This window comes from Hakea prostrata, chromosome 3 (assembly GCF_041222555.1).
Source record: "Hakea prostrata isolate BN-2017 chromosome 3, UWA_Hpros_2, whole genome shotgun sequence".
Lineage (NCBI taxonomy): Eukaryota > Viridiplantae > Streptophyta > Magnoliopsida > Proteales > Proteaceae > Hakea > Hakea prostrata.
Window position 1 is genome coordinate 33,461,648 of NC_142602.1, and position 27,339 is coordinate 33,488,986.

Below are 27,339 nucleotides of genomic sequence, written 5' to 3' on the forward strand. Positions count from 1 at the left end.
CCAATAACAAACAAACATCCAGAAGGCTGAGACGAAACATTACTTGTTAACACCAGAGAGACAGAGAAGAAGCATGAAGTAAGAACTACAACGAAAGATGGAAGAACCGAAGAGGGTTTTGAGGGATTCTTCTTTCTTCTGCTTCAAGATTCTTCTTCTCCTTCGATCGAAAACTGGGTTGAAAACCTGCGACTGAAGCTGCTGTTTCCTGCTTCAAGCTATAACTCTTCTACTTCGAGCAAAACTGGGAAGCTGCTGCTTGCATTCGTCTTCGTCTTCTCCTCTACAAGTTCTTGAATTAGGGCTTTTGATTTTGAAATGAAACATGAGCTGTTCACTTAACGCTTTTGATTCATTTCGAAAACGTATTTGTGCTTTTCAAATCTTACATACGAAAACAATTGTATGTATATTGTGTTTTTAAAATGTATTAACTAATTGTATGGAATACCAATACTTCAGTTACATGTATCACTCGAACCGCCCACGGACTCCTTGGTAGCATTTGGACCGAACCGTCAGCAAAAACCAAGTATAACAGCTGAGTTTTGATTATTTTAATAAAATATTTCGAAGGACTTCAGGAAAATTGAAAGATGTCCATAGCGGCACAGCCTTCATTGTTCAACGTGGGCGCGAGAAGGATACTCAACGCATCTCCCCATGAAAAATCTACCCAACTGGATAGTTCAGTTGCTCGAACCCAATCCAGGCTTCAGATGGTTCACAACTTCAGCCACCGGGCAGAACTTCGAAGCTGTTGATCTATCACCGAAAAAACCAGCCGGCAAATAATTTTGCAAAGCCAACATAGCATTCTTATCTTCTTTCGCTGTTGAATGCAATAATTAACAAATAATGGCTTCTCTGCGACTCTTCCACTGCTCTGTATGCAGAGATGATTACCAATCCCAATGGCAACACAAGCTCCCCGGCATCTCCATTAACAAGCTCAAACTCTCATTCGCGGTTCATGATTTGTCATTTCCGGACAAGTCTATCTCTTGTCATACACGCTCATGTCGGATCCTTTGCCGTGTTTCTTCCGTCGAAGAAAGGTATTGTACAATTTTATTCCTTTCTTCATCTTGGTTTTCTTTTTGTGTGCAAATTATTCTAAATAAGGAGATTTAACGAATTTGGCAGCACTAGGGAGGAGGGTAAAGATATGATGCCGAGACCTGGAGGAGGAAAAGTGCGACTCTGTGTTCGTTTGGATCATCAAGTTAAGTTTGGCGAGAACGTCGTGATATTAGGTTCGACGAAGGAATTGGGATCATGGAAGAAGAGAGTGAAGATGAATTGGGCGGAGAATGGATGGGTATGTGAGTTGGAGCTGAAAGGTGATCAACCAATTGAATTCAAATTCACGATTGTTGGAAAAAATGATAAGATGGTTTGGGAAAAAGGCAACAATCGTTTACTTAAGCTGCCTAAAGAAGGTGTTTTTGAGATGGTTTGTAGATGGAATATGACTGGAGAGACTATAAATCTATTGCCTTTGAGTTGCACGAAGGAAGAAGGGGAAGGAGAAAAGGCTATGAGTGGTAATAATGGCGCTGAAGTTGATTCGGCTCCTCTTCTTGACAGAGCACAGAGCCCTTTTGTTGAGAAGTGGCAAGGGAGGTCTGTATCGTTTATGCGGTCGAACGAGCATGGAAAAAGAGAGACAGAGAGGACCTGGAATACCGAAGGCCTTGAGGGGTTGCCGTTAAAATTAGTTGAAGGTGACAGAAATGCCAGGAATTGGTGGCGAAAGGTACTGTCTTTGGTTTCCATATCTTTAGCTTTCAGTTTAATGACAGTTGTTTGAATAGTATGGAATTATTTTCTTTCTGGTGTTGCTTTGCCCTTTTTTTTCACTTCTCCTTATCTATGGTTTGGACTTTTGGTTTGTTTAGCGCCACAAAATTATTATGATTCCTTGAAGTACTATCATCCTGTTGCAATATTTGTTTACTCTTCAATTCTCACAGTTGAGACATTGGATTTTGCTGTCTTAATTCTTATCAGACGCCACTCAGCTCATCTTTAAATACATATGTTTTTCCTGCTAAAGGATCATTTGCATTAAAGAAGAATTCAAAGCGAACAATTCCAGATGCCTGAAACTGAACACAAGAAACAGTCAGCCCTTCCCATCTTAGGCAGGCACTCAATAGGAGGGCCAGACCTGCAAACAAAAGTTAAACTAGAATAAACATGATACCTTCCATAAGCATAAATTCATGTTTGTTGACTTCATCTTTTTCTAATTCATTAAGAAGAAAGCACCAAAGTTCACAGTAGCAAAACTCTAGGATTTCATTATCTTCGACTCAATCACCTCCACTGACTTTCATCCGGCGTCTTCAAAGAGACACCTCCACTGACTTTTAAATTAACATTGTTAATCTAAATACGTATTCTTTGACTTATTTTTGTGTGTTTAACTCACTTTTAGTAATCCTTCTCAAACTTAGCTTTTTTATTCACTCTTTGTCAAAACAATTGATTCTTTCATTTACCTGCTTAAAATACCTGAGCAATTTTTTTTTTTCGTTGTAAAATCTGGTCATTTGAAGTTTTAGGTGTGTTTCTGTTCTGGTCATGAGTTGTCTTTTTTCGGCTGGAAACACTTTCTATGACAAAACAAAAGAGACAACAGGATCTAGCAAGAAAAACCTTTTCTTCAGGGAGAGCTTGCAATCGACCAATCATAGATTCATTATGGCTCCTTAGTAGAATAATGTAAAGTAAATTCTTATATTGGGAAAAAAATAACTGACACTGGCCTGTAGCCACTCAGGAATCTAGCTCTGGTACTTTTAGAAAAATAGTAAGACAACAATGTCCACCTTGTGGTAGCAGCCGCAGCATGGTATGGGGACCTCGGATTAGATATGTAATGAGCACATCTGACCTATGGATCGACAGTTATGAGTATATCAGAGGTTTGGTGTGGATGGTCTATCCAGATTGTGGAGTTCATGTCTATTTCTTAGGTGGATTGTTGGAGATCACCCTTAATTCGATCAAGGGTCTTAATTAATACAACCTAGTTGGTTTAGCTTTTGTTTTTCTTCTTTTCTTTTGGATGAATATTTTTTCTTTTTGGGGTCATGCTTTTGGATGAATAGTCCAGTTGAGTTAATTTGGTTTTATTGGGTTTAATTTGACAAATGGGTAATTTTCATTTTACAACAGCAACACAACAACAACAAGAAGAGAATGTTTTCCCAACTAAATGGGATTGGCTACATGGATTCTTGCCTTCCAATCAGCTTTATTTGAGCCATACTAGATACAAGGCCTAAGCAATGCATATCCTTTCTCACCACTTTCTTAATGTTATCTTAGGTCTGCCCTTAATTCTTCTAATTCTTTACTGCTTTTCTGAGAGGTATTTAAAGGCCTCTAGTGAACGTGGTCGTGCCACCTCAATTGACTTTCTTGTAGCTTATCATTTATAGGAGCTACTCCTATACCATCTCTAAGCTTATCATTTATAGGAGCTACTCCTATACTAGTTCTAGTAAGATCATTCCTTACCTTATTGTTCCTAGTTTTGTCACTCATCCATCTTTACCATCCTTGTTTCTGGCAAACTGATTTTATCTATATGATGCTTCTTAACACCAAATACTCCACACCATACATTGTAGCTGGTTGTACGATAGTGTTATAGAGTTTTCCTTTGAGCTTTAAAGGAATGTGTTGATCACAAAATACCTCGAACGCACCTCTCCACTTCATCCACCCTATTTTAATTCTTCGTGGAACATTATGCTATATATCATCTTTTTTATTTATAATTAAGTCGATGTACCTAAAATAATCACTTTATAGAATTCCCTTTTCATCAACTATCACCACCACATGGTCCTCATCGTCCATTCATGACCAAAGTTACACACTAGATATTCCATCTTCGCTCTACTTAATTTAGAATGTTTTCATTTTAGTTTACCTTTTTATATTTATAAAATAGTTTAGCATTTGTGTTGAATGATCTAAGAACTTTTGACCTGTGGTAGGGGGAGAGAGTCGGTCTTTACCTATATCTATATATATATATATATACACACACAAAAAGAACAAAAATTTCCGATGTGGGTGTTACATAGTAATATCCTAGGACAATTCTACCCTATATACTCAATATTACAACACTCTCCTTCAAGTTGGTGCATAGATATCTATCATACCCAACTTGCTAATAATGTAACAAAAAACTTTAGTGTTCAAACTCTTAGTAAACACATCAGCCTTTTGATTTTTGAAGAATCAAAAGAGATAGAGATAAGACTAAATTTTCTCCTTGATGAAGTGTTTGTTGATCTCTACATGCTTCGTTCTATCATGCTGAACCGGGTTGTGAGCTATGCTAATTGTTGACTCTCGATCTGAAAATAGCTGTATAGGGACCTTTTTGTTTATGCATGTGGATCCAGACCAACTCTTTCAACAATAACACCAATGCCTTGGGCCATTTCTCTGAACTCGGTTTCAGCTTTAGACCTAGCTACAACTGGCTGTTTCTTACTTCTCCAAGTCACCAAGTTTCACCCAAATGAGTGCAATACCTAGAAGTTGACCTATCATTAGGACACCCTGCCCAGTCTGCATCAGTGTAGGCTTGAATATTTAAGTGTCCATGAGAAGAAATTAGGTTTTCCTTTCTAAGGGCTTCCTTTAAGTACGTCAAAATTTTGTAGGCAACATCTAGGTGAGAAGAATGTAGATCATGCATGTACTGGTATGGTATGCTCATTGCAAAGGCTATGTCCTGTTTAGTTGGGGCAAACAAATGTGTCTTCTACTAGCCATTGGGGGCTGGTCTCGTCAAAGAGTTCTCCATCTTAGGCTTCAGATGTGAGTTAGGTTCAATAGGCATGTTAGCTAGCTTGCATCCATATCCCTATCTCTGCTAAGAAATTCAGGGTATACTTTCTCTGAGAGAGGGATACCATTAGAAGAATATGCCAACTCAATACCCATTAATATCTCAACTTTCTCATGTCCTTAGTTCCAAATTCTGCTCCCAAGAAAGCTTTCAAGGCTGAATCTCAGCTGCATTGCTGCCAGTGATAACTATGTCATCTTCATGCATTAACGTTACAGTGATGTGGGTGTTGGTCTTGGTAGTTCTTGTACTATGGTTGTAGCAATTATATTTTCGGCACTTGCATAATTGCATTTACCATGTGCATTTTTCATAGGAGACACAAGTGGTGTGACTTGTTATTTTAACGTTTCTTGTCTTTTATGCATGTTGATTTAGTAGTTTCTGTCAGTGGTTTTCCTTGGACTCTGTTTATGGGTTGGATATAAGAAATACTATGAGGCATTTTGTGCTTCCATCCATTGATGCAGTTAGAAGTTGTACGTGAACTGCTGGTAGGACATTTGACAAGTGAGGATCGCTTAGAGGCTCTCACATGCTCTGCAATATATCTGAAGGTTCTCTATTATGATTTCTGTTCATATAAGGTGGCTGTCCGTTTCTCTTTTTAATTCATAGACTTAGTGCTGGTGCTTCATACAGTGGATAAACACAGGGCAGATTCCGTGTTTTGAAGATGGAAGTCATTACCGACCAAACAAGCATGCTGAAATTTCCAGGCTCATATTTCGTGAACTTGAAAGAATTACCTACAGGAAAGATGCATCACCTCAGGTGAGTTAGATTTGTCCAAAGAGATTTTTAGCCTACATCAACTGCCATTGCTTTTTCTCTAATGCACTTCATGAAAAGGGCATCTGTTGATATCATTTGTCTTCATATTTGTAGTTTTGCTGTTGAATAACACTTAATCAATGATTGTCACTCTGCAATTGTATACATGACCATTGACAGGAGAGAATTCTACATAAGTTTGTGGATCATTTTCTTAATCATGGGAGCCTTTCCTATGTCAAATCATTATGGTTTTTTTTTTTGAAATTGGGGTTCCATGATTTCATTTATCATTGTGAACATCAAATTGTTTGTCCGTGAGTATGATTTCTTGCTGAAATCTTTTTCTGCATCCTGTATGTGAAGCTAGTTTCCTGTTTTAGTGGTTCGCAATCCTATTAGTCATGGAAAACAAACTTCCGCAGTCACAAAAGTAAACTTTTTTCATGCGAATTACTTATGTTTCTTGTCAAATATCCCCCCCCCCCCCCCCAAAAAAAAAAAAAAAAAACACTTTCCCATTAAACTTGCCACCCCTACCTTGAAACCTCCCCCCCCCCCAGGTGACCAAAATTTTCTTTTGAATTCCCCTATTTAAACTTTTTAGGATATTATTTGTTTGCAATGCTTAACTGTATTCATCATTGTCTTCTGTAATCAATCTTCTCCATGTAATTATTTGCAGGAAATACTTGTTATTCGCAAGATTCATCCATGTTTACCATCATTCAAGTCAGAATTCACTGCATCTGTTCCTCTGACTAGGATAAGGGATATTGCTCATAGGAATGACCTTCATCATGATCTCAAGGTTATATATGAAACAGTACTTGCTGAGTTTGTCTATTATTTTTGTCCAGTATTTCCACTGCATTAACTTTCTTCTGTAACTCCAGCAAGAAATCAAGCATACGATACAAAATAAACTTCACCGTAATGCTGGTCCTGAAGATTTGATTGCTACGGAAGCAATGCTGGCAAGAATTACTAGGAATCCTGGCGAGTATAGTGATGCTTTTGTTGAACAATTTAAGATATTCCATCACGAACTCAAAGATTTCTTTAATGCTTGCAGGTATGCTACATAAAGTGTTAGATCCTTTAGTCTGTCTTAGGGACTGGTCTTTTGGAATATTATTGCTTTTGTAATTTGGCAAACCTTACTTTGTTGGCTTAAATATCAAGTTAATGAGACAATTTCAGCATTGTATCGCTGTCTGCCTGAAGACATTTACATTTAGTTATCTAGACATTGTGAACACTTAATGCCAGTCATTTATTGTTTTAGTTAATCTTTTGACCTGTGGTTGGATGTCAAGGTGGTGTTGCCTAGTTTAGGCCTTTGATTAGACATGATTTAGACATGATTTAGGCATTTCATCCACATATGATACCAATGAGCCCAGAGGATCCATATAGCCATAGTTATGGAAAATGGTTAATAAATTAGCATCCCAATTACTCAATCTTTTTATACTGTTTGGATCCCTATCATGGTATAACCATGTCAACAATGTTGAGGGAAAGGAATCATCCTTCACCTAGGTCTCAAAGGGCTTTACTGTACTGTTTCATTCTCATTTATTTTAATTTCACCCTGTTAAACTAAATCAATGAAATGAAGAGTTTTAGATCCTTTACCTTAGTGATTTTCTACAATGGATCTAGACACTGGAGGTGCTCTTTGCGTTCCCTTTCCCTTCTTTCAGCTTGTGAACTCTATAGGTTATTTCCACGCTTCCAAATCGGTGAACCACAATGATGGAGGTTCAGGATTAGCTTGGAGAATTCGTAGAGCATGGGAGAGTATTCTAAATCATGTGTTTTTGTTTGGTTTTCCATCCCTCTATTTATAATATTTTCCCTCAACCCTAATTCCTTAATTAGGATTTTCCTTAGACTCATCTTAAGGAGGGAATATTAGAGTCCTCTTTAGACTCAATTAAATAGAGGAGTAGTCATTTTAGACTACATAACCATCTTGCCGCCACCTATGGCACAAATTGTAGTGGGACCCACCCACTAATATTAACATCTCCCACTCGCCACAAGGTGGTGGAGTTATCCAAATGATTTCATCAACTCTAATCCTTTCAATGCAGAAATGGAACATGTGACCTAAAAGATGTATCTTGGGTAGGAGTGCTATATCAAATCTCCATCTAACCAACATAGCACATCACTTGAAAATTATCTCATTATACCCTAAACAATTCAATTATACCCAGTTCCACATTCTCGATCCCTCATAGTGAGTTATGTGAACTATCCTCATATAATGTACTCATGACTTTGTCCAATGACAAGTCGCCCTGGTAATGAGTCACATCATTGATGGGTATAAAATGAAAAGTTTTCCTATAACCCTCATGTCATTTGGATTATCCCCAACTGCTTCCCAGTCTTGCCCTGCGAGACCGCATCATCCATGATCCTAAGGAACAAGCTAAAGTAGCATCATTGGGTGTCCTCTTCGTGGCATAGTCTAAAGTATAGGGTACAAGTAGGATCAACAAAATGTGATCCTGATGGCTCACACAGTGATGATGCAGGGATCCATTCAATCACTTTTATCATCGGTCGACTTCAGCACATGCAACAAACATGCATGCTATGGCGTAACTCCCACTGATATGGGCATGTCACAAAAGAAAAAATACGCTATATGAATCTTGGTTTAGTCACTACCTAAACCGCCTAACCTGATTCTTCTACAATCAGTCACACATTGACCAATTATAAAAGATTCACATTCGGCTCCAATCCAGGCAACACAGAAATGTGATGATTCTATGTACAACCATTGAGGTCTCATCTTAGTTCCAACTAAGGTGCCTGACATTGGTTTGAAAGCCCCTTAAAGCCTTACAAACCCTTAGGCTCATCTTGCTCGCTATCTACAAGCTCCAAGGTGAATTACTCGTGTGAGTGGGTCAATTCCATGCCTGGTGACATCTTTATAAAATATACTAACTCACTGCATCATATCATCTGCATGTGAGAATAGGCTGAGACTTCTCAAAAGTCTTCTAAGCCAAACTGCCTCTTGAACAGTAGCTGAGCATGTAACATACGCAGCCTACATCGTGGACAAAGCAATGCAAGTTTGCTTCTTGCTGTTCTAGGTAACAGCTCCACCTCTAAGGATAAAAACATAACCTGAGGTAGACTTTCACTCGTCCTGATCACTGCCCCAATCAACATCTAGGTAACCTCTCAACCTCAAATTTGAACCACTATATGTGAGCACGAGATTTGTCGTCCCACGAAGGTAACGGAAAATCCTTTTTACTACTACCTGCCAATGAGTAAGTCCTCGGTTACTCTAGTAACGACTGACCATCCCAACAGCATAGCAGATATCTGGGCGCGTGCATATCATAGCGTACATCAGACTACCAACCGTAGAAGCATAGGGTACTCTTGACATTTTATTTTTTTCTTCTTCATTCTTAGGGCATTTATCTAGGGTCAATCTACACATTTTGTCCATTGGTGTGTCAATGGGCTTAGAATTTTGCATGTGGAATCGTTCAAGGACTTTCTCTAAGTAAGTTTGTTGAGACAAACCAAGAAAGTTCTTTGAGCGATTCCTCACTATCTTGATGCCTAACACAAAATTGGCTTCGCCCATGTCCTTCATCTCAAATGTGAAGGACAGCCACTCTTTAGTGGCGACTATAATGTCAATGTCATTCCTTGCTAAAAGGATATCATCGACATATAAAGAGAGAACTAAATTTTATATACACAGAATGATTTTCTTCAATCACATCAAAGCCATTAGAAGTTACGGAATGATGAAATCTAAAATACCATTGTCTGAACGCTTGTTTGAGGCCATATATGGAACGTTTAAGGCGGCAAACTTTGCGCTCATGTCCCTTGGACTCAAAACCCACTGGTTGATCCATATAAATCTCTTCGTCTAGTTCTCCGTTGAGAAATGTTGTTTTAACGTCCATTTGAAAGAGTTCAAGATCTAGTCTTGCCACAATGGACAAAATAAGATGAATGGATGCTATCCTCATCACAGGGGAGAATGTCTCATCATAGTCCACACCCTCTCTTTTGGTGTAGCCTTTTGCCACAAGTCGTGCCTTGTATTTGTCAATTGATCCATCGGCCTTATGTTTAACCTTAAGAACCCATTTGTTCCCAATAGTTTTGCAATTAGGTGGAGGATCAACTAACTCCCAGACTTGGTTCTTTTCCATAGAACTCAACTCATCTTCTATAGCAGCCAACTATTTGTTCTTAGCATGTGATGATAGCGCTTCCTTTAGGGATGCAGGCTCTTCCTCATCAGCTAATGCACACAAAAGGGCGTCCCCTTCAATCTCGAATTGACGACGGAGAATATGTCCTCTTGTGCTTCTACGTACATTGAGATCACAATCGTTTATGGGTGTTGTGTCCCCATTAGGTACACTCCCACTAGGTTCACAGTCTGCATTCGTGCTCCCACTTGGTGCACTATGACCAACATCTTCTCTGGCGACTAAAGGATGTGTTCTTTCCCCACCCTCGCCAAGAGGATTTGGTATGCTGTGATCCTCTATCTCATAGAGGTCAAGATCTTTATGCGCATCAGATAAACTAGGGTAATCTGCTTCTAGAAACTTAACATTTTGTGACTCAAATCTCAGACATACCTCCACTAAGGTGTTCGCCATACATAACGTATCCCTTAAAGCTATTAGGATACCTCACAAAGATGCATTTCTTAGCTCTAGGTCCTAACTTCCCGTACTTATGGGAAGAGGTGTGAACATACCCAGCACAACCCCATGGTCGTAAATGTCCTAGAGCAGGCTTTGTACCTTTCCATAGCTCATAGGGTGTAGATGGTATTGACTGAGATGGTACTCTATTCAGGATATAGGTTGCAATCTGAAGTGCATCTCCCCAAAAACTAATTAGGAGGTTTTGCTTGTGCCATCATGGACCTAACCATGTCCAATAGAGTTCTATTCCTTCTTTCTTCTACACCATTTTGTTGCAGAGTGTTAGGAATAGTTAATTGTCTCACAATTCCTTCTTTTCTTCACACAATTCTTTAAATTGTTCAGATAAATATTTGCGTCCACGGTCAGTTTCGCAGAATTTTTAAATTCCTGCATAATTGATTCTCAACCTCTATCACAAAGCGTTTGAAGCAATCTAATGCTTCATGACGGTGATCGATCAAATAAACGTAACCATATCGCGAATGATCATCTATAAAAGTGAGAAAATAGGAGGCTCCATGTCTTGCCTTAACATTCATGGGTCCACAGATGTCAGAGTGTACTAACTTTAATGGTTGAGTTGATTTGGGTGCCTTTCCAAAAGGCTTCCGATGAGCCTTTCCAGCCAGACAAGGTTCATATATGGGCAGGTCTACTTTAGCGAGTGAGCCTAAAAGGCCGACTATAGCTAACCGTGACATCTTGTCCTTCCCAATGTGACCTAATCTAGAATGCCATTTTATAGATTCTATTACTGTCAACAATTAAAGAAGAAGAATTAGAAATAACTTGAATCAAATCTAATTTTAAAAAAATCCTTTGTCAAGAATGCAGTGGCCCCATATGGCCCCTTCAAGTAACAAATCCAAAGCACTGTTGGAAAAATTGAAAGAATATCCAAAACTTAAAAATGCTGAAACCAAAACTAAATTATACATTAGGTCTGGTGCATAAAGTACATTATGGAGGATCAACGTGCGGCCCATTCGTAAGCTAAGTTGGACTGATCCAATGCCTTGAACATCAATATTGGCGCCGTTTTCCATGTAGATTCTATGCATTCTCAATGACACTTTGTGATAATTTATGAAACTGCCTTCTTTCTGTGTGACGTTTCTGGTTGCTTCAATATCAACAATCCAATCTGATTGTTTTAAGGCAACCAAAACAGGTGTACTCACAAAGATACAATGAAAAGATAAAGATGGTACCTTCTTTGACTCAGTGCAATCACAAGCAAAGTGTTCATTCTTTTGGCAATTTTAGCACGTTATTTTGGACTTGTCGTTCTTACCCCCATGCTTTCCACGTTTCTGTTTGACAATTCCCTCCCTAGGTGCCAAGTTCCTGGTACCCTCCTGATTCCCTCTTTTAAGTCCTTTACGTTTGGGCCATTTGCCCTTACGTGTACTTGCCTGAGCAACAAGAGCAGTTGTGCGGGTCGCCTCTAGGCGCTCCGCTTCCATCTCAAGGTGTTGAGCTAGATCAACATACGTCTTGATGCTCTCAAGATGAGCAAGCACTTGTTTCATTGGTGCCCAGGAATCATGTAAGTTCCTAATCAAGGCCTGGATTTATTGCTCATCAGAAAGGTCATGTTCATCATCTTTTAATTTGAGAACCATTTCCTTGACAGTTTTGATGTGCTCAGTCATTTTATGCTCATCCGGTACATCTCAAACTTGAGGATCATACCTCGCAATCTAGTTGTGGATGTACCACCAAAAGCGCGCTTCAGCTCGTCCCACATGGACTTAGCTATGGGGAAAACCTCATATTCCCCTTATAGGTCATCTTGCATGGCACTTAGTATGAAAAACCGCGCACTTTGGTCTTTCTTAACCCAAGCATCATATAGATCCTTATCTCTATGAGACTGGGTAGTCTCTTTTCCCAAGGGAGGATTGGTCGGTACAGTCATTTCCGTAGTAAGATGCTCCATGCTATCTTGGTCATTAAGGTGGTACTGGACTTTCCGTTGCCACTTCTCAAAGTTCTTATGATGAGAAGTTTCTCACCCATGAGAAGGTCAACGATCACGTTTTTAGAGGCCATCTAGACTACATCCATAATGCGAAAAAAAAACATAGTATATTTTTCACCGCCCATTGGAATTTTTCCAAATTAATTATCCTTAATCCATACTGTGGTGTCAATCATCTAAAATTGTTCGATGTCAAACCCCACCAAAAATGTATTGAGAATAATTAATTTAAATTATTCCAATAAGTATACATCGGAGGAATGAGCATCTCCTATTATATAATTGCGCTGTACATACGGATGCGCATGGGTCCCACCAGAGGAACCCAAATTTTGGTACTTCTAATGACACATCGAGTCAGTACAAGATTGTGATGCGCAGTGTGGTGGCAACCCTATTACATGGCTTCCAAAAAATAATTAAAATTACATCCCTTTAATTATATCTCAAAGAATCCTACTACAACACTACTAGGGTATACCACACTTTGCATCACTCTCAAATACCAACTCTAGCGTACATACATAAAATGTGTCATTATGGTAACACCAAACAGGATCTCTTCCATGCATAAATAAAAAAAATTTATGGTCTATTTTGGAAGAGTGATTCTGCATCCACCTAATGGAGCGAATCAAAAGTTTAAACCGCCATGGGAGGGTTCCATTGCTAATTAAATTTTTCGCAAAATCATTATAGCAAAGAATGTTAAAACAATATAACAACCGTAACAGTAAAGCTAATGATCACAAAAATTGCACAAAAACAAAATTTTATGCAAAACATAAAAATATGCAATCATAAATAACTCCAGGCTAATATCTTTTTAATTAAAAAACAAAACATAGTACTAGTAGAACTCCAATGGTTTGAGTTTGTGGTTAATAACCACAAGGTTAGGGGTTCAAACATCACTCCAGCAATAGTTTATGCTTTTTTAAAATTGAATTAAAAACCAACCTCAAAAGGGAATCTATTTATAATCTGAAAAGAAATAGAAAACCCACAGGCACGATCTCCACTCTCTCTCTCTTTCCACATAAAGAGAACGACAAAGAAACGTTAAGATTCCCCACTAGGTTCACAGTCTGCATTTGTGCTCCCACTTTTTTCTTTTTGGAACGCCGAACAACACAAAAGGCGTCATTTTCTCCCATTTTGTCTCCCTTTTTTTTTTAATTAAAAATAAATAAATAAACTATAAAAAAAAAATGTTCTAGCTTCACGTTCACGTGAAGGTCCAAGAACTTTTTTTTTTTTTTTTAATCCAACGCCGAACATAGGGAAGTGTCCTTTCCCCTTTTTTTTAATAATAAAAAAAAATCTACACAAGGAAAAGAAAAGAAAACTACTCATCCAATTTCATACCATAGATTGGGTAGAGGTCAAGCAATTGGTTAAGGATTGAATCTTACACTCATTAATGTCAATGGATCCTATCAACCAACACCCATAAAACTAGCCGTTGCCAGCGACCCTAACCCCAACTTGGCTCGGATACCAATGTTAAACTAAATCAATGAAAGGAAGAGTTTTAGATCCTTTACCTTAGTGATTTTCTGCAATGGATCTAGACACTGAAGGTGCCTCTTTGCGTTCCCTTTCCCTTCTTTCAGCTTGTGAACTCTACAGGTTATTTCCACGCTTCCAAATCGGCGAACCACAATGATGGAGATTCAGGATTAGCTTGGAGAATTCGTAGAGCATGGGAGAGTATTCTAAATCATGTGTTTTTGTTTGGTTTTCCATCCCTCTATTTATAATGTTTTCCCTCAACCCTAATTCCTTAATTAGGGTTTTCCTTAGACTCATCTTAGGGAGGGAATATTAGAGTTCTCTTTAGACTTAATTAAATAGAGGAGTAGTCATCTTAGAATACATAACCATCTTGCTGGCACCTATGGCGCAAATTGTAGTGGGACCCACCCACTAATATTAACACACCCGTTGTTGATCAACCATGGTCTGTTCATTGTGAATTAGCCAAAACTTTTGACCAACATATTTTGAAACCAAGGAATGATGGTTAGTTGCAACTTGTCAAGCCTTAACATAAGCCATTTGACTCAGTGAACTGAATGCAGTATAGTTTGTGTTCATTTGGCTCCATCTGGACAAAATGTTGAGAGACAGGTTTATCGATTGGGTTTCTTAGTATGCAAAGCGAATTACTCCCTTGAACTTCTTGTCCTCAGCTTCCTGCTAATAATAGATACCTACTTGCTTACTGGCAATCTATCATGAAATCTGTCTATTAAATTTATTTTCTATTTGTATTTTTGCAATTATGCAGCCTTACTGAACAGCTTGAATCTATTAAAGTATCCATGAATGGGCAGAGTTTATCAGCTATGAACTCATTTTTGGAGTGCAAGAAGGTACTGGTAAATTTTGTATCTTAGTAGTTTTCATTTGAAGTTTCATATCCATCATTTATTGTTGATATTTTTGGGTAGGTTTATTTCTTTAAAGTCCATTTGTTTCCATACTTGATATGCCAATTTGATTATAAAATCGTAAGCATATCTTCTCCAGTCAAGTCTGCTCAATAAATGTGTATTTTCAGCCTCATATCTAATTTCTGCTCTTGCAGAATCAAGAAATATTGGAATCTAACAGTCTCTCCAAAGATGGTGACATTGACCTATTGATGAAAACCTTGCAATCTTCGGTTGCACTTAGAGCTGTGCTTACAAAAGGTCTTGAAAGTGGTCTTCGTAATGATGCCCCTGATACTGCAATAGCAATGCGCCAAAAGGTAAGATTCTCTTGGATCCAAAATTCTGTAGGACTTGCAGTCAAATTTTGATCGTATAATGAATTTTTTCTCAGTAAATTATTTTGTGTAGTGGCGTCTTTGTGAGATTGGCCTTGAGGATTATTCTTTCGTTCTTCTAAGCAGGTATTTTTAGGTTAAGCCTACTTCCATTTCTTCTCTTTTTAAATATGATATAGTAGCTACTCCATATGATTCAGTGCTTATGTTTTCTCTTGTGATGTTAGGCTTGTGTTAATGTTATGAGTTAAAAGTAAACTTGTTGATCAATCTTCTATGCTGTGTTGTCAAACTACTCCTTGTCATCAGTTGGGTTACTGGTAAATGTTTCTCTTCTATGTATCATGAATTTGTATTTAGTCTGAATGGACATAAGTCAAATCTTCTGCATTGAGTAAAATGGACAAGGGATCCTGTGTAAATGGCAATAGAAAGAAAAGCTACTATATGTACTTTGCTTGATCAAATTTAATGAAGCAATGGGAAGAGGGTGGTAGGAGGGAAGACGGTCCAGAATAAGGGAAAATGTAAGTAAAATTTGTTGTTATCTGTTATGTTGCAAGTTCAGTATTAAGTGATAATCCAGACGAATAACCCATTTTGAGTGGTTATCCTCAACAATGATTGTGGCGCAGTAAAATTCAGGTATCTTGTACCCATTAGTCTCCACTCCTATTCTGAAGATATTTGGTGTGATGTAGTTCCCATGAGGTTGTAGACATAATCTTAGGGAGGCCATGGTTATTTGATAATGATGTAATTATTTTGGGTAGGGAGAATGTTTGTAAATTCTATCATAAAGAAAGAAGATTGTGTTCCTCCCCCTAAATCCCTAAGAGGAGATCAAGAAAGGACAGGTCAATAGGAGGAGCCCAGTACCCAACCGCAACCTTTGATTGTCCTCCCTAAAGAATTCAGAAGCCCTGGAAAAGAAAGCCACTAGAAGTTACCCTTGATTACTCGGGCTAGAGATCCACAACCAGAAGAACCTTCTCCACCAATCCAGAAGCTCCCTCTAGGGCTATTACTACGAGAGACTGATACAGGCTATGAGGTTAAACTGGAAGAAGACAGAGTTGACTCATGGTGAACAGGTCATGACAAGTGAAGAATATGCTACAGCTGATTACATGGAAGAGATTAAAGTAACAACACCAGCTACACATGTGCTCGAAGAAGTATTTAATCCCCTAGAGTTCACCATGCCCTTGATTTGAAAGACAAAGAACTGCTGCCCCAAAAATTTGAGGTGACACTAAAGGAGTTACTTGGTCTGGCTCCTACTCGATGCGACATTCGTCATGCCTTTGACCTAGCGTATGATCTTGTCATATCAGAATAAGGGGTAATATTTGAAACTATAATGACAATGACTATACACTCAGAGGAGATTCCTTGAGAATAAGAGACCAAAGCAATCAAGACTGAATGGATGCAAGGTAAAAAGAAGACTTTGAGAGCACTGCCATACAAGCACTTGAGCCCTAGAGTATGCCCCACCAACCCTCAACAGAAACAATAACAAGGTGGTAAATGGCACTAGAGATGTCCATAATAGCTTGATGACTGATTTGGAGCACATTGACCTTGTCTTGCCACCATGGTTCTTTGAAGAGAAGGCCCTAATACTCGAAGACTACATTCCTCACATTCTCACTTTCCTAGGACTCTGCTTAGAAATAGTTCACACTGTTGCACACAAGATGTTTCCTCCACCACACTACAAAATTCAAGGTTAAATGTTTTTACTAACTTTGAGCTTGAGCATATCAAATTCAACATACCTCAGGGTTCTTTGAAGAGAAAGCTCCAAGACTTGATGACTTTTTCCGCTTCACCCCTCGGGGGCCCGCAACACCCCAAATGACCCCCCACATTGCTGTAAAATTCGAGAATGAGTTCATACTAAAGATTTCCGGAGGATTTATCCAGAATCACATGACAGGTGCATTCATTAGGCGATAAATGCTTTTGGAAGAGGGGGGGGGGGGGGGTTTTTGGGTTCCCCCCCCCCCCTTTTTTCCTTTTTTTTTCCCCCCCCGGAAGCTCGAAATCCATCTTCCCACTCCGTCAGGGTGCAAGCTCTTCCTTCTATCTTCCTCCTTTATGGCTGCAAAACCTTAATCTCCACTATCATCTTTAATTGGATGGACCACAACTTCCTGTTATTGGATCTTCAGGTCCTTGGGCCTGCAATTTGGGTTTCAGGTTAGAATCCTAGGGGATGTCATAAGAGGAGCACATTCAATCCTACTTCACTAGAGTTCGAGACCAGAGAAGGGGTGCAGAACATCACAAGGTAAAACTCGGACTGAAGGAGTTCAATGGTTTGTTAGATCCTCAAATCTTCTATAACTAGAGAGCTGCCCTTGACATAGTTGTTAAGGCGTCTCCTAGGCGTCCGGGCACCTTCGGAGCGCCTCAAATCGGTGTCGCCTCATTTTCAGGCAATAAGGCAACCGCTTTGGGGTATGAGGCATTGCCTAGGCGTCGCCTCAAGAGCCTTAGACACCTTATACCCCAAGGTGTTTGCTTTTTTTTTCTTTTTTAAATCACATGGAAGATGCCAAATCGAAGGCATATATTGAATTACTTATTAGATTCCAATTGTAAAGTATCTATTGTTTGAACCTATATGCATATTTATAATGACACTACATGTGATCAAATGTTAAAATTAAAATAATAATAAAAAAAAACAAAAAAACAAAATTGAAAGAGAATAAGTTCTTGACTCGAGTCTCACACTCTCACTCTCACTCTAATCCCTAATCTCTTTCTCTCTTCCTCTCTTCTCTTCCATTCCCGCGACGACATTCTGGCAAGCCGCGCGGCAGATGACTTCTTCTCTTCCTTTCTTCCCGCGGCTTTTTATTTAGGACCTACTATGTGTGGTTTGTAGTATGTTGGATGACTTGAGGTAGGCTAATATTAGTTTTTTTTAATCATATAAGATATGATAGATTTATAATAAATTGGAGTGAATGAGATGTAGACTAAAAATTTCACTTAAAACGCCTCAACCGCCTCAAAAGCGCCTCGGAGGGCGCCTCATCGACTCATTGCCTCAACTAGCCTAAACCACCTTGCATCACCTCATCGCCGTGACCACTATGGCCCTTGATGACTACTTCGACTGGTATGACCTATCTGAGTATAGGAACATAAGACTAGGCAAAACTAAATTGGTAGGAGCTACCAAAGATTGGTGGATTGCGATGAAAAGAGAATTATACTAAGAGAGTAAAGAACTAACCACCTGCAACCAGATGAGAGTCCGACTGAGAAGTACCCGCCAGAACAGTACAAGGTAAGAGTCCAAGAGGAGCTACTCACTCTTAACTTGGGCACCATGTCTGTGCTGACTGCATCCAACAATTTAACTCTTTAGCATCCAAGGCAGGCGCCAGAGAAAGCAAGCGATAGACGATAACTTGATTCAAGCCTGGTCAAATGTAGGATATATAGATGGCTCTAAGAGTTATGTACATCATAGGTCTTCGAGATCTATTTGACAAGGATCTTTGTGCATAAGCCCTATCTCAAAAGATGCGATTTAGTTATGACTATTGAAGAGATCCACTTAACAACAATCCCTACACTCCCCTTAGAGGAGTCACATGAAAGGTGCCAAACTATATCAAAGAAGAAAATAGAGGTTTATTATTCATTAACAACCCTGGTGAGTGCTTTTACTACCATGAGAGAGGACACTTTGCTAGAGAGTGCCCTAAGAGAACAGGACTTGCAGTCCTAGACACTAGCCAGACAAAACCAGAGGAGACACATGAGTGCCAACTTCTAGACTTTGAGCCAGATGAGGAGTACAACAAAGATTGGATAGACCGAGGAGTTCTAGTAACCCATATTGAAGTTGAAGACTTGAGGAGGAGCTCCATCTTCCATACCAAACTGGGGCAAGAGGACTATTAGCTTAGACTATCATGCATGGAAAAAAATTCGATTTTCGACCGAAATGCTTGCAAAATTCCAAATCGAAACGAAATGTAGTAGTAGGCACGAAATGTATCCATATCGTTTCGTATCGACCGATATTTCGGCTGATACGAGTCGATATTTCGGCCCGATACCATATCAGGCCGAAACAACACTTCCACAGCCTTTAAAGTATCCAACTCGAGCTCATTTTCGACATTTCGATGCTGTTTCGACCTACCGAGCCATATCGCCTTGGAGATTTCGACCTCCTTTTGAAGATTTTGCTGATTTCTCTTGCATTCATTCCCTTCTACACCTAATTTCTAGTATTCCATTTCCTTCAAACACTTGATTTTCTCCTCCATTTGTGCATTTTCTCAAATCTTGCAAGGTGAGTAACCAACTTCCTCATTTTATGATTTTTGTTTCATTTGTCCCTTAAATCATGTTAGATTGCTTCCAAATTTATATATGTTTACTTTAGAGTGTTGATCTATGAATTTGTAGCGTCAAAATTATTTTTTGATTCTTCCTACTATTTTTTTATTTTTCTGTTATTAAAAATTATTTACTAAATTATATATATTGCTAAAAATGTATATGTATAGTACATGTATAAGCTTCAAATGAATGTATGTGAGAGTTGAGACACCATATTGCTGTGATGGTGTTGAATTAATTTTTTTTTCTGTTAATTATGTAATTTTACTGTATTTAATATATATTTAAATAATTAAAAAAATATTTAAATATTAAAAAAAACCAATTAATTTCTGTTAAATTTTAAATAGTGGAGTATTAGTGGAAGGATGTATGCAATTTTTGGAGCATGTTGTGGATATTTTTAAGATAGTTTGTGTGTATTTTATATATTTTAAAATTATTTATATATTAAAAAATACTTATATAGTTATACATATATTTTTTTTTATATTTAAAAATAGGAGGTTATTATTAAAAGCATGTATGTCATTTTTTGAGCATATTGTGGAGCTTTTCAAGATACTTAGTGTGTGTTTCTTGTATCAGGCACTCTATTTTAAAGATGTCTGACATACCTTGGGAACATGGGAGGCCACTGACAGCTGATAGGAGGAAGAGCGAGTGTAATTATTGTAAGAAACAAATAGGAGGAGGTGGGGCCACTAGATTGAAGGTGCATCTAGCTGGTGGCAACAGGGTGCCCAAAGGTGCCTGTAGAGGTCAAGAGGGCAATGGCCTCATATATTACTGGTACAAAGCAAAAGAGGAAAGAGAAGAAAACACAAAGGGATGAGTTCGAGGATGCCTGGTTAGATGACCTTCCAGATCCTGAGGGTTATTGTGATGCCCCGCATATTTTTATATCGTTATTTTATTACTATGTGTGAATGTGTCAGTCTTTAAGATTATAAAGGATCCGATGTTTGGTTTAATCAAATGATCTGAGTGTAGTTAAAGGATAGTTTAATTGAGGCTAGATTCCAATTGATATTTGGTCGAGGTCAGACATCGCGTGTGGGTCCCACAACAGTGGAATTAGACTGAACTGAAAATAAGGTAATGATCAGCATGATTTTCTGAACCCTAAGGTATTAATATTAGTACCTCAGAGTGGGTCTTGCGTAAGGTATTACAGCAGGCCCACGAGCCCATACCGAAGCCCACTATTTAATATATGTTATATTATGTATAAAAGTAAAGCATATATATGTATATTATATTATATACACGTAAAGGAATTAAGGAAAGAGAGGGAGGGAGGAGGTGACAGCTTTCCCCCAACCTCTCACCTACATGTGACTACATAAGTGAAATGAATTTAATCAGAGATATGAGAAGGAGGAGGTGGCTTTCCCTAAAGTGGTAAGTGCGCAGAATTTTAGAAAATGAATAATGAGGCGGTAAGAGGGAAATAAGAGAAGAGGATTAAGGAGGAGAGAGAAGAAGTGAAGCCGTAAGAGAGGAAGCAAGAGGAGAGAGAATACTGAAATGGAAAATAAGGAAAAGTTGTGGAAAAATCGAGGAAGGAGAGAAAGTTAAGAAAATGAATGTTTGCGTGGGATAGGTTTAAGAGGAAGGAGAGAAATGAGTGGAGAAGTATTAAGAGACAGAGAGTGGAAGCCATTAAAAGGGAAGAGGAGAGGTAGAGAGGAGAGAGATGAGAAGTGGAAAGAATGATCAAATGGAATGCTTTCTACGTGTAACTGAAGATAGCAGACAGAGAGAGAACGAGTGGAGAGGAGAGGAGAGAAGAGAGAAGGAGTTGAATGGAGAGAGAAATAGAAAAGGTAAAAGAGAAGCCATTAAAGGCATTAAAGGAGGAGGAGAGAGAAAGGAAAGAGAAGAGACGAAAGAGGAAAGAGGAAAGAGGAGAGAGAAAGTAGGAGAGAGAAAATATTATAAAAAAGGGAAAATTTCCCGTTGGTTCCCGCATATTCGAAATAGCTAATAATTATTCGGGGTACAGGAGCGAAAGCGGATTTTATCGGAACCAGGGTCAAAAACACACACGCATGGAACAGAGACAGGTAAGTGATATTGACCAACTTATGTATGTTAAGTAGGTGATTCCATTCAGTTGACATGTAACATTCACATGTTGACATGAAATCTATTTTATTTATTTTTTGATGCTAATTATGGAAAATGCATGATATATGTCTTTGTGTATTGAACAAAATGCATGGGATTGGATGATAGTTTAATGACTTGATTGAATTGCTTGAATTGGAATGCTGACAGTATTCTCGAACTGTACGTTAATTATGAATTGAAAATGATGCTTATGTTTATCAGATGTGGAATTATCATGCTTTCATATTTAAATGATTGAATTACATGAACTGTGTTCAGATGAGACTGAATGATGATTGAAATGAAAAATGTACATTGAAATGGACAGAGCATGGTAATGTAATACTGAAATTGAATATAAGAAAGAATAAAAGAAAAATGAATAAAATGTTAAAGGCTTCTGTAAGTCCTGGTACTTATGTACCCAAATGGGAGGGCATGAAGCGGCTTCTGTAAGTCCTGGTACTTATGTACCCAAATGGGAGGGCATGAAGCAAGACTGTAAAGTGAAAGAAAAGAAATGAAATAATAAGAATAAAGAAAGAAAGAAAATGTAATGGCTTCTGTAAGTCCTGGTACTTAATGTACCCAAATGGGAGGGCATAAAACAGCTTCTGTAAGTCCTGGTACTTATGTACCCAAATGGGAGGGCAAAAGTGAAAAGATATACTAGACTGATGATGGCCTTCTGTAGAGAACACCTGGCCTTGTGCCTAAAGATTGAAAGAGAATCTCTTCATGAGAACCTCTAAGACTGAGACTGAGACTGATGCCACTTGTGTAGTTTAGACTGATGATGCTCTCTCTACAGTTAGCGCTTAGGTCTGGTTTAATAATGAAAAGAAAAAGGAAAATGAAAAGGAAATTGGACTACATGATGTTATATGACAGTGATGTGATGATTGATATATGATGAATTGCTTGACTTACTTACATGGTTGTCTATATTGCTTACTGGACCGTAAAGCTCACTATTGTAACTGTTGACAGGTCCACAGATATATGACAAGGGCAAGGGTGCTGCCACTTGATAGTGCATTTTAAAGTAGAAGATGGAAAACTTTTCTTTTCTTTTTGTTGCAACTGATGTTGGTTTGACTGAACTGTGAATGTATATATTTCTTTGAGACTGTACGTACTTTACTAGACACTGTTGAAAAGACAAATGTAAACATGACAGGACTTTAAACTGTGTACATATGTTTATGAGTCAAACTGTCAAACAAGTTGTTTGTTTGTTTTTGAGAATGTTTAGTTTAGCATTTTGTTTTAGTAGTTATAAACAAATTGATAAGGAAAGGAACTGTCACGTGCCCTAGTTAAATGTCCATAATGTGGGCCCTACCAAGCATGTGAAAACTGGGGTCGTGACAGTTATGGTAGGGATGAGCCAAGAGACAGTGACCCTGATCCAGAGGCTGATCAGCTGAGGAGGGCGATGATGATGAGTAGGGAGCAACAAAGGATTGATGACATGAGGAGGCAACAGAGGGGTCTGGGTTGTGGGTCCTCTAGAGAGCCAGTAGGTATGGGAGGCACAGGTGGCTCCCAAGTCCCTATGAGGAGGTCTCAGAGTGTGAGGCAGGAGGCTCCTATCCCACGGGCCCCTACAAGGGGTCGAGCTTCCTCAGCACATCGTACAGATCCGGATCTTGAGATTCTTCGCAATGATCCGGCCCTATTTGCGAGGCCTGAGCATAAACAGAGAAAGTTGAAGCACTTATGGGGGAGTGTGAAGGAGAAACTGGGGATGGCTTTCTCCAAATGGGCGTATTACCATAGTGTTCCAGCACATACAGCCCAGGGGCCCTACTACAGAGATATGATTGAGCAGATAGGCAAGGCTGGGAGTGGTGTACAGGGCCCCACTCCATATAAGATCTATAATGTGTATTTGCTTAAGCATAAAGAGGACATAAATGAGTACATTAAGGGATTAAAGCCCATGTGGGATCATTATGGAGTGACTCTGATGGCTGATGGTTGGACTGGTCCCACTAGACAGTCCATCATCAATTTCATGTTGAATTGTGATGGGAGAACAGTGTTCCTCAAGTCAGTAGATGCATCCGATGAGAAGAAGGATGCAAAATACATTTACAAATTACTGAAGCAAGTGGTGAAGGAGGTTGGAGTGGAAAATGTGGTTCAAATTGTGACTGATAATGGCTCCAACTACAAGAAAGCTGGGTTGAAGATGCAGGAAAACTCCAGGTATCTAAAGTCTAAACATATAGTATTAATTTTCATTTGTAAATACATATATTTACATTACACATATACATGTACACTTTATAACTTTGTATTGATGGCTTGATGCCTTGATGGATGGACAGATATAGGCTCTTTTGGACTCCTTGTGCTGCTCACTGCATTGACTTAATGTTGAAGGAGATTGGAAAGGTCAAGCTTGTGAAGAATACCGTGGACCAAGTTCGACATGTTAGCACCTTCATATATAACCACACCTATGCATTAAGGATAATGAGGGACAAGTGTCAGGGTGAGTTAGTGAGGCCAGGCATAACCAGATTTGCTACTAATTGGATAGCACTGCAGAGCTTTGAGAGTAGGAAGACTGGCCTTAGGATTATGTTTGCATCAGAGGAGTGGTTTAACTGGGAGGGTTCTTCATCAGTGGGAGGAAGGAGAGCACAATTGACCATCCTTGATGAGACTTTTTGGCACAATGTGAGGATAGTGGTGAAGATGCTTGAGCCTGTGGTGAATGTATTGAGGATGGTAGATCAGCAGAGAAAACCTACTCTACCACACATATTTGCTGCAGTAGATAGGATGAAGCAGCAAGTTGCTCAGGTCCACCCACGCGGCAACAAGAAAGTCCTTCAAATCATCAACAGTAGACGGGAGTCTATGTTGCAGCATCCACTGCATAAGGCTGGTGAGTTGTTAAGTCTAGTAGTATTTAATTTAATTTTCATTATGTTATCACACTATTAAGCATTAACTATTCCCTTTTATGACATACTTTTTCTTACACAACATACTATTTAAATCCCAAGTACCATTACAAGGACAATCTTGGGATGAGGCAAGATTTGATGGATGCTGTCCAAACTGTAGTGGAGAAGTTCGAACAGGAAACAACTAAACAAGCAATCATCCTTATGGAAGTGAGATAGTGATTTGAATCATTTGATTCACAATTCGTAGTTTTATACTAAGTCATTAACCTGGTAACTAGTTATTGTTTATTTGTTTTTTCTCTTTATATATTAGATAAAGGCTTTTAGGGATGCCACTGGGAGCTTCGGTCGTGCTATGGCCGTATTGGGACGGGAAACCGCCCCTCCGAGTAAGTTCATTCATTTATTTCATTATACATTTAATTACTATATTCTATCTTTAATTTAGTTATTTAAGTATTAAAATGACTTGGAGTCTATGTTTGTTGCAGCTGAGTGGTGGTTGCAATTTGGACGTGATTCACACAACTTGAGTAGGATTGCAAGCAAAGTGCTCTCCCAAACATGTTCTGCCACTGGTTGTGAGCGAAATTGGAGCACCTTCAGCCTCATTCACTCAAAGAGGCGCAACCGATTGGGTGTGAAGCGTCTAGAGGACCTTGTCTACCTACACTATAATATGAGACTGAGAGAGGATCATATTAGACAGGGGATGGACAGAGAGAGCACCAATATCGAGTTGGCCGACATATTTGAGATGGATGATGATGATAACCCGATAGTTGATCGGATCGGGGATAGTGGAGACGGATTGCTGGATGAGGATGGAGGTCTTCCCAATAGTCAGATTGCAGAGGAGATGGGGGCTGATGTGGGGGACTTCATGGCCCAGGAGGGGAGGCCACATGCAGAGCCCGCCCGTCCCTTCGTGCCACACCCTAGTGCATCCACCCAGAGTGAGGATTTGATTTTCTGGTCCGACACTGAGGATGAGGTGACTCAGGCCTCTGGCGATGACGACGATGGTGGTGATGATGACAATGGCAGTGACGGTGATGATGGAGGGGATGAGGAGGGTGTGGGACCTCGTGATCAGGATTCAGCTGATCCTAGGGACAGACCACCACCACCACCACCAGCAGTACGTGAGAGTCGAGGGGGGGGGAGGACGACCACCGAGATTCACAGGAGAGAGTCAGTTCACCCACGCGACACAGGATTCAGACCATACTGGAGCTGCATCTCAAGGCAAAAATGTTTCCTCTACATATTCGAGGAAGGGGAAGGGGAGACAGCACGGCTGGAGCACAGAGGACACGCCATCATATGGGTCCTACCGTCCATTCGATGCCGAGAGCTTGGTGGGATCTATGAGATCGATGGGCATTGATGATGCTAGAGACTCCTCCACCTCCAGAGGATCCAGATGGCATAGGCCTGCAGAGTCCTCATATGATACTACTGTGGAGAGTATTGGTTCTACCGAGTCGACTTATGGTTATGGTCCTTATGGACCATATGGTGTCCCTCCTGGCTATCAAATTCAAGGTCAGGCTAGTCAGCCACGACTGGAGCCTTATGGTTATGGAGCGGCCTATGGAGCTTATGGTGTCCCTCCCACTGTTGATTATTGGAGTCAGCCATTGGGACCTTATCAGTATCCTTATCCTTCTCCTAGTCCTGAGAGCCAGGGTGCTCTTTCATTTGTTGAGCAGATCTTCCACACTATTCCATAGCCACAAGGCCCACCACCACCAGTTCCTTTGGTGATTCACAACTTCCCACCGTTAGGGAATCTTATGCATGTGGATGAGGCCACATACAGAGATGCAGTTCTTGACTATGTCCAAAACTATATGGGGCGGGGGCAAACATCATGGGAGTTATATTGTCATTTGTATGGGGTGCAGACGGAAGAGGTAGACCTTGAGGCTTGAATAGAATATACTTGTAAGTAATAACATTCCCGCTTCTTCTCTGATTCATGTACTATATACTTGGAATGTTGGATGTTACATTTTCAGTAGTTTTTTAGTAAACTAGTAGTTTTATAGTGTTTATTATGCTTGAAATAGCTAGTATGCAAAAATCCAAATCAATTTGAGTGCATTTGAGGCTCGAAATTGAGTTTTCAAGATTCAGGAAAAAAGTATCCAGTTTTGGTCGAATTTTCGACCGAAACCTCAAAATTTCGACCTTTTCCAAGGTCGAAATGTTCATATCGATCGAAATTTTTACCTTGCTATCATGAACAGCGGCAGCATCAATGTGGTCTTCGAGAGTTTCATACAGAGGACTGAACTAAAGACGGAAGCACCCATAACCTTACAAGGTTTCCCTACTCAACGGTGCCAGGATGGATGTGATGTAGTCTTCTGAATCTTATATTTCAACCCAATCTTAAACCTAGTCATGGTTTGAAGCTTACTCTCCCTTGTGCCAGTCCTAGAGGTCAATGAATCAATCTGCTGTATATAATCTGAAACTAACAAATTACCTTGCTTTAGTGTATGGAATTGATCCTGCAATCTGGTTCTGTAACGCTTTGGTTGATATCTCTCTTATCATTTCTCTCCTTATCTAGTTCCATGTTGTGAGTTCTTTGCTTTCATAGTATGACTCCTGCTCCATAGTATTCCACCAATCTCTAACAGCACGATCTAACTTTGCCCTGCCCAGTCTCATCTTCCTGCCTTCAAAGAATTCATGCCAATCAAAGTAATTGTCTAAGGCAACCCTCAGTCATAGACTACGTGTGGATCAAGAGA

At 39.4% G+C, this 27,339-nt stretch overlaps 2 protein-coding genes across 3 annotated transcripts in view; both read left to right on the forward strand.

The window, feature by feature from the left end:
• The first annotated feature begins 587 nt into the window (after window positions 1–587).
• The window catches only part of LOC149022138 (phosphoglucan, water dikinase, chloroplastic-like), a 58,719-nt gene continuing 31,967 nt past the window's right edge, over window positions 588–27,339 (forward strand). Inside the window, exons 1-9 of one of the 2 annotated variants that reach the window (XM_089150310.1) lie at window positions 588–1,058; window positions 1,153–1,759; window positions 5,356–5,442; window positions 5,528–5,659; window positions 6,345–6,470; window positions 6,556–6,734; window positions 14,667–14,751; window positions 14,967–15,131; window positions 15,223–15,275. In XM_089150310.1, the coding sequence (XP_089006436.1) occupies window positions 859–1,058; window positions 1,153–1,759; window positions 5,356–5,442; window positions 5,528–5,659; window positions 6,345–6,470; window positions 6,556–6,734; window positions 14,667–14,751; window positions 14,967–15,131; window positions 15,223–15,275 (1,634 nt within the window). In that variant the 5' untranslated portion in view covers window positions 588–858. Of the gene's footprint in view, window positions 1,059–1,146; window positions 1,760–5,355; window positions 5,443–5,527; window positions 5,660–6,344; window positions 6,471–6,555; window positions 6,735–14,666; window positions 14,752–14,966; window positions 15,132–15,222; window positions 15,276–27,339 lie in introns of both variants that reach the window. The other variant, XM_089150309.1, reaches the window with a different exon arrangement.
• LOC149022139 (uncharacterized) lies at window positions 22,678–24,964 on the forward strand. The gene is made up of 2 exons (XM_089150311.1): window positions 22,678–23,858; window positions 23,981–24,964. The coding sequence occupies exons 1-2, from the start codon at window positions 23,083–23,085 to the stop codon at window positions 24,603–24,605; spliced, it is 1,401 nt and encodes a 466-aa protein (XP_089006437.1). The 5' UTR covers window positions 22,678–23,082; the 3' UTR covers window positions 24,606–24,964.

Coding starts and splice junctions, on each gene's coding strand:
- LOC149022139 (XM_089150311.1), top strand. CDS start 23,083: ATGATGATGAGTAGGGAGCAACAAAGGATTGATGACATGAGGAGGCAA. Junction 23,859..23,980: donor AAGATGCAGGAAAACTCCAG/GTATCTAAAGTC, acceptor ATGGATGGACAG/ATATAGGCTCTTTTGGACTC.